The sequence below is a fragment of the Protopterus annectens genome, chromosome 3.part1, assembly GCF_019279795.1.
Source record: "Protopterus annectens isolate FY-2018-M chromosome 3.part1, PAN1.0, whole genome shotgun sequence".
NCBI lineage: Eukaryota > Metazoa > Chordata > Ceratodontiformes > Protopteridae > Protopterus > Protopterus annectens.
In genome coordinates, this window is record NC_056732.1 from 1,785,448,896 (window position 1) to 1,785,461,431 (window position 12,536).

General features: G+C 38.2%; 1 protein-coding gene across 1 annotated transcript in view; it reads left to right on the forward strand.

Moving 5' to 3' along the window:
- The first annotated feature begins 2,474 nt into the window (after positions 1 to 2,474).
- The window catches only part of LOC122798918 (zinc-binding protein A33-like), a 299,752-nt gene continuing 289,690 nt past the window's right edge, over positions 2,475 to 12,536 (forward strand). Inside the window, exon 1 of the mRNA XM_044068009.1 lies at positions 2,475 to 2,940. Within this exon, the coding sequence (XP_043923944.1) occupies positions 2,491 to 2,940 (450 nt within the window). The 5' untranslated portion in view covers positions 2,475 to 2,490. The remainder of the gene's footprint in view (positions 2,941 to 12,536) is intronic.

Genomic DNA, 12,536 nt, shown 5'->3' on the forward strand with positions numbered 1-12,536 from the left:
ACTCTTACTTAGTTAACCTTAAGTCACTTAGTGGTATTCATTGTGTTTTTATTTCAGAGCAGATGTCATACTTGATTTCATGAACAACAGCCCTACTTACACACATATTGCACAACACAGCTTCATTAGGGGTGCCTTCATGCATTTATTGGTGTATTTTCAAGTATTTATTGCACAACAGTTGACATAATACAGGTGCTGCAATACAGCTGTAATTCCACAATTATTGTAGGAGAAAGGTTATTTCATTAACATTATCAGGTTTCATGCTTTAATCTTTATTGTACTATACTTGGCAATAGTCAGTTATTGCAGTACAGGCCTACATCCACATTCATTGCAATACACAAAGCTGTACTGTATGTACCCACTGGCAGTGAATGAATTACTCTGTCTTATGTGTTTGACTACAGATTGTAAATTAAATCGGTAATCACCACACTCACGACACAACCTGGCCAGGCACCCTGCATGGGTCTCTATGTTGCAAGTTCTCTCCTCTGCAGCTGTAGGGAGATAAGTACATCATTATGTGTATTTGTCTATCACACATTCAGATTAGGTATTGGTAAAACAATGCTAACAGTACTTACAAACTTGTGGGGCATTCCCATCCCAAATATCCTGGACCCAGGTGTCCAAAAGTCCCATCTTCTGACATTTCAGATCATCATAATGGTGACAGACCTGCTCACATGTGTGGGAGATAACTATAGCACTGGTCAGATCACATGTCAGCTGGTCCCAGGCCTTCAACTTGTACTCCTATCCCTAGAACTGGCCCTGCAGCAGCCAGATGTCATTGTCTTTCACTAGAAGTCCAACCATGACCCTGGACTCCAGAATGCCCCAACACTGTACCTGGAAATTCACACTGTCTCTGACACCTGCCATAGTTCCTGCACAGTTCAAACTCCAACAATCTGGTGCAGGCTTTGCTCATACCCACAATGACATTTGAACACACATGCATGAGATTCATGCATGACAGAGATACTAGGTAAACTGTATTCCCACCTGTTGCACTTAATATACCCTGTTTACATGCCCTTACACACCATTGGGCCATTTTTAATAATGTGGCACATTACTTGGCACTGCGCAAACCAGCTTAGCTGAGCAGTGCTTAAACTGCCAGTGCTCACAATGCTTAGCAGTGTGCAAACCAGATAAACACATTCAAGTGATCCTTAAATCGAGATTGTTTTAGCAGTACTTATTATGGCTTAGCACGACTTAGCAGAGCTTAGCTGAGAGCAACAGATCATAATTTAAAAATAATTTGCATAATTTGCAGTAGCGTTGTCACCTCACAGTAAGACACTGTCCGGTTCGATTCTCAGCTAGAGCATCTTCTGCGTGGAGACATGCGTGAATGGAAGTACCTTCATTGAAGGTTGTGCATCAGGCCTGGCAAGCCGGTACGTAAAAATCAACTGCCAGTCATTAGCAGTCCGGAGTTCCGCGGTGGAGACCCCTAACCGGGAAAAGCCGAAAAACACAAATATTTAGAAAATAATTGCTTAATTGCCCTTCCATGTATTCAAACCCCACACCTACTGCACATAAGGCCATAACTCTACCCACTTGGCTACGTGGATATGGGGAATGCTGCTACACTTTTACATATATCTCTGAGCTAAATATAAGCACTGTTAAGCACCGTGCCATGAAAACCCTTTAAGCTATGCTTAAAGCTGACCTTTGAATCATAAATTAAATGCATCTGATTTCTATTTTTAGATGTCTGGCACATGTTAGTTACTGTGTGCCATGCCTTGCAAACTTTAAAAAAAAAAAAAACAAACTTATTAAATTTAATTTATTGCTATCAGGCATTTGGACAGTACAAAGGGTGTGTTACTCATCTACAGACAATAACACCTCCCCTGGCACTCCAGTAACACGCCTTCATTAATATGCATGGAGTGCTACTGAGGGGGATCCGCATACACAGAAACATCCGTGCAGGCTCTACACTATTTCTACATGGATGTTATTAAATCTGGGCGAATGAGTATCTAGAGAAGCACTCTCAGTGTAATGTGAACCCACAGACAAAAAAATCAAATTAAAAACACACATGGACCGAACAGCGGCAACACAGTAAAGATTAATGATAGAAAAGTATGTTACACAGCCATTCAGTCATGGAAGTTAGAGGACTAATCTAGTTAGCTGAATTTATTCATGCAAGTCTAGAGAAAATCAGCAGTACTTTCAAAAATAGAAACAACTGCTTCAGTGTAGGTGTGAAACAGATAAAGGAAATGTAAGTATGCCCATGTTGTTGCAGATGTTAAGTAACTCTTTTTCACAAAGACAAAACAGTAGTTTGTTTTCAATAAAGGACATTGTCACTTTAAGGAGAATTTAAATTTATATTTATTTCCTGTGCATCTGCATGATGTATGGCATATTAGCAGGAAACACTGTGGACTAAACTCACATTTTTTAGATAACTGAAACTGAAAGCAGACTGCTAAAGGCATGGGCATGGCAGCTGGTAAACCATTACATGAACTGGCTGAGGATTTATTGTGTTCAGTTTGTCTGGATTTATTTGAAGAGGCTGTAATACTGGAATGTGGACACAGTTTTTGTAAATCCTGCATAGATAAAGCCTGGGACAGTGAGAAAATGCCCTCCTGTCCTGAATGCAGAGAGGTATTCTCATCTAAAAAGTACACAGTGAACAGGCAGTTATGCAAAATTGTAGAGAGCAGTCAGAGGTCACAGCAGTATGAAAAAGAAGAAATACTAAATCAGGAGCAAAAAAGTCATAACCTACCTGTGTCACACGAGTGCACAGAGCACAAAGAGGCATTGAAAGTGTTTTGTCAAGACGATGGATGTCTTGTATGTGTCATGTGTGTGATATCATCTAAACATAAAGGGCACACATTCCTACCGATACCGGAAGCTACCAGCATGTTTCAGGTGAGGTCAACTGTAAGCAAATTCAGAAAATATTTTCATTTTTATTGCTATTTGCATTAGCAAATTCTTGATACACTTAATACTTTGCATTCAGATGTCAGCTAATGTATTTATTTATGACAAAAGTAAGTGACTGGACTGTATGGACAGGACACATTTTCAACCACTTAGACAGCAGCACAAAATAGAGCATGAGAGATTATAAATAATGAATAAGTAAAGTAGAGAGAAAGAAATGTAACATAAACATAGAGCTGTAATTCAGCACATGACTGCAGGTTGCCCTGTATATACATGGCGAGCAAACTTGAATGGCAGGCGTTAGCAGCAAAATAATTCACAGATGTGTAATTTATGTTATTCCATGCTAATGGTTGTCATTCTTATCAATTAACATAGCTTAAGGCTGTTAGTGAATAGACTAGTGTTAATTATGCTTCATAGGTTCACAGGTGTTTACTAGGCTAACGACCACAAGGGCCTTTTTAAGCCTAACCATGCATCCCAAATCTCTGACAAGTTCTGGTACCCTTGATAAGTGCAATCAGAGGCTTGGGAGATGAAACATTCAGTGCACAAAAATGCTTTAAGTTTTTTATTGATTACACTGATATTAAGCAGAGTATGGCCATCTGGTTATGAACCTCTACTTTAAAATGTCTCACCAAATTTATCTGCTTTTCCAGAATGCCTGATACTAACATCTCATGAGAGAGTACACATAAGTTGCCACAAAGATGAAATATGATATAACTTCATGTTAGCACACAAATGTTCACTGCATTACTACAACAGTCATACTTATGATGTGTGCTACACTCCTATTTAATGTGAATTGTACTTATTAACAGATAAAAAAAGAAAATGCCTCCAAACTGACAAATTGATTGATTCCAGACCTCAGCTGTAGTCTGCCTGACATGGCACCAGCTTGAGATTCAGGTGTCACTGGAGCTGACAAAGGACAATAACAGTGATGGGCTAAAACTGACTTTCCCATCTGGGAGAAGGAGGGAGGGAGGGAGGTAAGTCTGGTCCTCTAGAATACCAGCACCTGAGAGACTGAAAGAGAGTTGAAAAGTATGCAGCATATGGACTGGGAAGCCGTACCTGGGTCTGCCAAGCTACATCCACATGGTATCCTTTACGGCGTTTGTGTGGCAATGTGCATGCTGACAGGAGAAACACAGCAGGTCCTCACACCTACAGGTGTGTGTATCAACCTCCATCACAAGAGTTAGGACCAGGAATAAGGAGGAGACCCTTTGACTTCCTGTGCTGTAGCCAGCTCTCAGGTTGATGTCTTGGAATGAATGGAACATTTGTAGTTCAAGACTGATGGTAGCTGGGCTCAGGCTTAATGGCCTGTGGGCACAGAAAAAGAGAAAAAGCATTAAAAAAAAGAACACACTGGCAGGTAAGCACCAGAAATTACTGTCTTTTCATACAGGGAGAATATGCATTTACAGAGTTTTCCAAATAAACAAAAATGGATTGGAAATATAAGTACAGGGGAAACAAGAGTTGTATTGGGAATCATGAGCACAGTAAATCTTTATTTCAGATATGTGTGCGGGTGTGTTTGGTGTAAAACATTCAAGATACTTCTCATAGTGACACATTGTGAGTATATCTGAGACAGCCTGATGTTTTGAGGTCTCCTTATTGGATAGAATTGTGCAGCTGGGTTACTCCCTGAAGTCAGACTTTTCTGGAAAGAAACTGCAGACTGTAGCAAACTGCAAACTGGAGACTATATTATATGCAGCAGTTCCCAATGGAAGGTTTCTCTGTGTCTTATAAATGTATGGAGCCTTTTATGCCAGACTTATTCATGACTGCCTTTTCTCCTGCAGAACACACTTCCACTTCTGATCACTTCCACAGACTAGAAGCTCAGTGATACATCAGAGATGCTCAGTGTTTCTGGCAGCACTTTCCTCCATTCCTCGTAGGATGTCCTAGGACATAGTAATGCTTAAACTACTATAGGAATGCATTGCTAGTGCCCGAGATGCTGGGCTTGATGGGATGGGACATTGGTGGAATTTCTTGTTTAGGCAGGATGGCAAGGGGTGACAACTGTTTAACCTTTATTTGAAATGTGCTGAACTGCCTATAGTGCCTCATAACACATCTTCTGACATTGTCACCATAGTTTGGGAGAATTAGAATAGTGCAATAATTTGCAATTACCACAGGGAAGCTTTTATTGATTGACCTTCATAAATTAATTAAACAATAACCCACACCTGGGTGTGGATAATGTTGGATTTACCCACGGTTGGTGTGGTTTGGTCATGAGGGTGAAGCCCGAGTGACCAAAGACAACCGTGGGTAAATCCAGCATTACTCACACCCAGACATAGGTTATTACTATAATACAATTACATTATTAAGAAAAAAATATTAACTTTTCTTAAATAATGTCTTTGTAGAATGGCGCTATGCTGTCCTTCCACTGCTGGTACATATCCCTGTTCCCTTATCTGATGTACTGCGCTTGCGTTTCGGACTTGCGTTCTCATGCACACCCAGTACATTAGTGCTTTGGAAAGTAAGTAACGGAGAAAAGAAGATCTCTGGTTCTCTGTTTTTCTTTTCTTTTTTTTCAATTTAAAACAAATGTTTTGGACAGTTTAGGGGTAGGAGAGAGAGACAGACTGGAGGAAATACAAGGAACATCAGGTTCATGTCTTTAGTTTTGAATAACATACCTGATTGTCCTAGTAATTTCTCTGTTCTGTCTCTCTGCTATGGCCAGAGTCCACATTTCAAATACTATGTATTTATTTTTGTAAAGTTACGCTATAGCTTATACCAATGGAAAAAAGTCTGGGCGACTAGCCCTTTTTGCATTGGTATATGCTCAGATTTACAATAGGCTGACCAATCAGAGTGCTCATTTTAGAATATTAATGGTCAGACATTGTATAATAGATGATAAATGCTAATACCAGCTCTATTTCTTTGTCCTCTGCTTTTTCTACCAGCATGACAGACAAGACACTTTGTGCTGCAGATGTCAGCCCTTGTGACTTTATGGACCAATGAACTGTGCAGTGCTACACCAGGCTGGTATTACAGTATGTTCTTGGTGATGCACCATGTTGGTATTATCATGTATTCTTTGTGATACACAACATTGGTATTACTGTATGTTCTTGGTGATGTACCATGTTGGTATTATCATGTATTCTTTGTGATACACAACATTGGTATTACTGTATGTTCTTGGTGATGTACCATGTTGGTATTATCATGTATTCTTTGTGATACACAACATTGGTATTACTGTATGTTCTTGGTGATGTACCATGTTGGTATTATCATGTATTCTTTGTGATACACAACATTGGTATTACCGTATGTTCTTGGTTATGTAGCCCTCATGACTGTACACACCAATGATCTGTCCATTGCACTGCTGCCTTCTATATCCTGGCCATAGACAGAGAAGAGCTGCCTACATACTAATGACCTGGTAGGGTCCCATCCCTCAGCCACACTATGGACTTACATAGGTCACGCAGGTTGTCTGCAATCATTGGCAGTAGTGTGACATCATCATCATCATAGCTGACAAACTTCATTTTGAATGTTTCACTTCTCAGGGACAGCTCTCTTTTGACTTGAGTTGCAGTAGCAAATACGCAGTCTTCATAATATCCAGGATGGCTTTCTTGCTCAAACATCGCAACCTGTTCTTCTAATCCTTAGTGGTGGGTAAAGCTTGTTTGTTTCTGCAGATGCCCTGGCAGTGGCAGGTTGGATGGCTTGGCAGAGAGGCTTATAGCTGCTGGTTGCTTCTTCCCTTACCTTCTGCAGAACATTATCTACATTTTCAGGAGTGGAATCTGGGACATGATTGTGCTCAGTGAACAATGTTTTCTCTTCTCTCATACCCTGACTTACTATGATTGCATGATCTTTACAGTTCGTAAGTAGTTACTAGGCATGACGTCTGTATGACCATTGAGGAGCTGAGCCCATTTTTTCAAACACCCTAGAAGTACTGTTTGGTTAAATGACTTACTCAGGTCACACAGTAAGCAAATAAATGTTGAGGGTATCAAACCCAATATCACAGGAAGCAGCTCTCTGACAGCTCCTAGCTTTAATACTCTGTGTCAACTGACAGACTACAAAATCGGATAACAGGCAGTCAAGCTGGCCAGCTTCTTGAGAGAGGCAGAGTGTCCAAGTGTGTATCTGTTTTTGTACGAGATATGTGAGTTCTCTCTCTGCAAAAGATTGCTCCTGCATATTACACTGAGCAGCTGTATTAAGTTAATCTCCATTATCATTTGTTACAAAGGTGTGCAGAAATGTCCTCGAGGAACCTTAACTGACATGTCTGATACAGAACGATCTGAATTGCAAACATGTCTTATCATTTTCCATTAAAACAATATTTGTCTTTGGGCATCCATCCTAGTTCTGAGTGTCTGACTTCTCCTTTATTTAATCAGATAAACCACATTATTGGAAGTACCTGTAAAGGAACCCTGCACTGTAAAACATATGTTCTTTGAAGCTATTATTGGTAACAGTACAAATCATCTAACATTTTTTTAATCTTGGGTGATTGTAGGGTTTTGTGCCATTTTGGACTGTATTATATTCTTGTCTGTCTGTTTCTCACTGGAAGCTTTATTAGATCTGGTGCTTGTTTACATAACAGTAGTAAGGGTGAATGAAAAATGTTATCCTTGACAAATATTTGTTGGAAATGCCTTATGATTTTGTAGAGTTTTTTTAAAGTTCTGAATGCTAAGTTGTTACTAGTAGAACTCTGTTAAGGGGTGGTGGCCCTGTCTTTTCACTAAAGTAATTATTACCTGGGCAACCATATTGCTTTGTCTACTGCTGTGTTAAACTTCCTACAGAATGACCCTGATCAAACAAGGCTTCCTTTAGTTGTGCTGTGTGTCCCTTACTGCCTCGCTAAAACAAATACATTGATATCAAAATGCTTAACTGTAAATAAACTGGCATCTTTGTGTGAGTAGGATGATTACTGCTTTTGTGCAGCTATACTGATAGCGGACATATAAGCACATCCATAATGCCCATTGTCCAATAGTAATCATCCATAATGTCCATTGTCCAATAGTAATCAGTTTTTGTTCCCTCCCTGCCTTGCTTCATACTTTATGGTCTCTTACCTCAGTGCCATCATTCATCATTGTGTTTACCATCCTTTCCTTTCATTCTTCAGAGTAACACTGATTGGGCTGGTGTGGAACCTAAAGGCATGCTGGGACATCTCACCAGCAACTATTTTTGTGAGGGAGAGATTCTTTTATTGCTATCACCTAGCCTTTTGTCCATCCTCCCCCCCTATGCCCATTCTGGAATTGTCCAAGAACTACTTCCCTTTTCATAACCAAGCTTCCCCTTAGGGAGTGCCAAGATTAATGTCCCTCCCTCCAGGACAGGCATGTCCATCTCTCCTTGCCAGTGGTAGAGATAGCCAAGCCACTAATCAAACCTGGGTTGCCTGGGCCATGGTTAGGAAATTATCCTTCTATGCCATGGCACTGGCACCATTTGCATAGTTAAGCTTAGTATCTAGGAAAGTTACAGTGGAAGTCATGTACTCCAATGAGAGTTTAACAGATGTTTGAGTCTATTAATACTCCAATACAAGTTTAACAGATGGGTGGATTATTTTGAGTCCCTGAGTAGTCAGAGAAGAGTTTAATAGATTTGTAGAATCTGTTGTGTCCATGGTGGAATTCTTTGAAGGAGTCAATGCTATGTGTCTAAATTATGACTACAACATCCAATAAATCAGAAATGTGAGTGTTCTGTGTGTCTGTGCAGTCTTGTAGAAAATCCCTGTCTAGGTTTGCCATGATAAGGTTTGCATAATGTGATACCTCTCTGATATCCATTTCTATATCAGTAATCTGAATATAAAAATTTCCTTTAATATTCATCACACTAAGTTCTGTAAGTTACCCTCTGTATTGGGAGCAATGCCATCCCTGTGTGAGATGTTTGTGTAGAGTGATGTTGGTAACCATTAGAACTGCCAGGCCCAGCAGGAGTGAGTCCCAAAATATGACGAATTAATGGCCAGAAGCTTGGACTTGTATATACTAAGATACCAATTTTTGGAATATTCCCTTTTCTCTGAGGTATAGTGATCTTGGAGTTGGTACATATATATGTATGTATGGGGGATGTGGGGGGGGGGGGTTGTCCCACCTGCAAAAAGAAATTTTAAAGAGAAGAGTGATTTTTGAGTCACTGTTCTCATGTTTTCAGTCTTTTTTTGTTTTGTCTGCACTTGGCATTTTGAGTGCCAATATTTCACTAGGGAGCTGTGATGATACATCCATGGCGGCTAAAACACTATTACGTGGTAGAGCATGATAACATGACAAAATGTAAAGAAATCAAGTGATGATTTGAATATATAAATATCTTTTTCATGACTAGTGGTTTTAGAATTTTCTCCATGAACCCAGAGATGGTTTCTGTCAGGGTTCTTCTACCTGACACTATTGGTTTTCATGGGTTTCCTTGATTATAGGTATTTGGTAGCATGTAACAAAAAAAAAATCCTTGCCTGGGCTAATTAGGAATGAAGTCAGCAAAAAACAAAAGATGGATGGAATGAAATAACCATCACTTTTTAATGTAAGCGCTTTCGTACAAACAAACAATGACATGTACTTCATCAGAAAATGAATTCCCTAAACAACTCCCTTAAATAGTGACATTGTAAAATTAAAAATCAATTAACTTTTTAAAGTTGTATACTCCAAAAACACATCCATTTACAAATAAAACCATATGCATAGACTGAGTAAAGCATTCATTACTAATAAATAAATTTGTATAATATATATATATATATATATATATATATATATATATATATATATATATATATATATATATAAATAAAACAATATAAATACACACACACACACACACACACACATAGAGATATATATATATATATATATATATATATATATATATATATATATATATATATATATATATATATATATATATATATATATATATATATATATATATACATATATATATATATATATATATATATATATATGGTTCCACTTCATATGATCGAAAGCTCATAACATCTAAATTCAAAACAGCGAGACCAAATGATCAAAAAATCCAAAACATCTTTGTACCAATGCCCACATATTTCCAGGGCTTAATGAATTTTGTTCCATTAAGTGCTTACTTAAATTGAAGGCTTTAGATGCTGTATCTTTTGGCTTTTCCTGGTTAGGGGTCGCCACAGCGGAACTTCGGTCCGCTAATGATTGGCAGTAGATTTTTATGTACCAAGTTGCCAGCCCTGACGCACAACCTTCAACGAAGGTACGCCCATTCACACATCTCCACACAGAAGATGCTTTTTTTAGCTGAGACTCGAACAGGACAACATCTTACTGTGAGGCGACAATGCAACTGCAGCACCACCACCGCAGATAGCTGATGGTTATTTTATTTATATCTGAAGTCAACACATCTTTTTATTTTTTATTTTCTACTTTTCATGTTTTATATTTTATGTTTCATTTATCATGTTTTATAATATGTTTGATGAATGAAAAATATATTTATTCTGTGTTGTTTGTTGGAACTTGGTCTCAAAGAAAAAGGTTTTCATTAACTATATATATAAAGAAGTATATATTATATTATATATATATATATATATATATATATTCATATTACAAGAGCAAAAGTTCACTACTTTGAACTTATAATAGGAAGCCTCACTTCTGAGAAAGTTCACTTTAATGAAAGTGAACTTTTGCGTAAGTGCACTTCAGTGAAAACACCGCAGCACAGTGGAGGACATAAAAAAACAAGCTATGTCCTCCACTATGGTGCGATAGTCACGGACCTTAGGGTTAGGGCATGGGTTAGGGTAAGGGGATAGTTAGTAAAGCTATCCCCTTACCCTAACCCATGCTCTAACCCTAAGGTTCATGACTATCGCACCATAGTGGAGGACATTGCTATGTCCTTCACTGCACTGCAGTCATCATGGACCTTAAGGGTAGGGCATAGGTCATGGTAAGGGAATAGCCCTATGGGCTATCCCCTTACTATGACCTGTGCCCTAACCCTAAGATCTGTGAGTACTGCACGGAAGTTCAGTACAACACTCATTCGTTGTACTGAACTTCGCGTAAGTGCACTTTCGATTAAGTGCACTTTCACTGCAGTGTGCATTCCATGCACTATTTCGAATTAGTGAAAATTCAATCTAGTGTATGGAACCCGTATATATATATATATATATATATATATATATATATATATATATATATATATGTATATACACATATTTATTTGTTGGTAATGAAAGCTTTACTCAGTCTATGCACATGGTTTTATTTGTAAATGGATTTATTTTTGGAGTATGCAACTTTAAAAAGTTAATTGATTTTTAATTTGACAATCAACTTCATTATTTAAGAGAGTTGTTTAGGGATTTCATTGTCTGATGAAGTACATGTCATTGTTTGTATGGAAGCACTTACATTAAAAAGTGGTGGTTATTCTATTCTTGCCATCTTTTGTTTTTTGCTGAGTTTGTTCTTTTGAAGTTTTAGTTTGTGGTTTATTTGTGATGGCAAATGGCAACTTCCCATAATCCCAATCATTATTTTCACAAGAAGGAAGCATGGGAGGACCAGAAGGTTCTACACTAGAGCGAATCCCGTGGGGACCCTGACTGCTTTAATCAAGCAACTTACGAACCGTGTAGATGACTTGTCGAGGAGAATTTCCAAACAAGAAACTTCACTTCATGCTTCATTGAGACCAGCTAGCAGAACCAATAGTTTAGGTGGGCAGCAATTAAGCCCATCTTATGCTTCTGCTTTAACTTTTCCAACTAACAATCAGTCCATCAGTCAAAGTAAATCTTGTTTCGTGAGAAGTAACATTTCTGGCAATAATTCAACACAAGGACTGAAGCAGAACCAACATCCTAACAGGAATATGCATATTCCTACAGTTACGGACTTTATCAATACACCACTGAATCTTGGACCAGTCAGCTTGCAACCTGAGAAGAAGGTAAGTAACCTTCAAAATAACTTGGTTACCAATCTAAAAGAATTTGATCATAAACTACTAAAATATAAAAAACTTCAGCTAGAGATTCTGTATTTTCGTGAATGCATTAAACTCAAGTTAATCTCAAAAGGGTTTAGGCAATGGTGTTACCCTACGGGGATTATTAAGAACTCTGCCTTTCATTTGGAACTCTTAGCCCTGTTTGATAGACAGGGTTTTGAATTTTTGGAAACCGTTATTATTAATTATAATGAGCAAACGGAGGATCTCGAAATTCAGTTAGAGATCCTGGAACGTAACATCAAAGCTGATTCAGAATTTGGCAGGTATGAGTTTGATTTCTGGCATATTTTTACAAGAATCGATGCACTTATTAGCAAAATCACTCAAACGAAGCTGCGTAAGATTAATAGAGATAGATTAGACTATCAGAAGGGCACTGCTTATCTGGATCCACCAGATAACAAATATTCTAACACCACTGCTACTGTTTTGTTTGAAGCCAT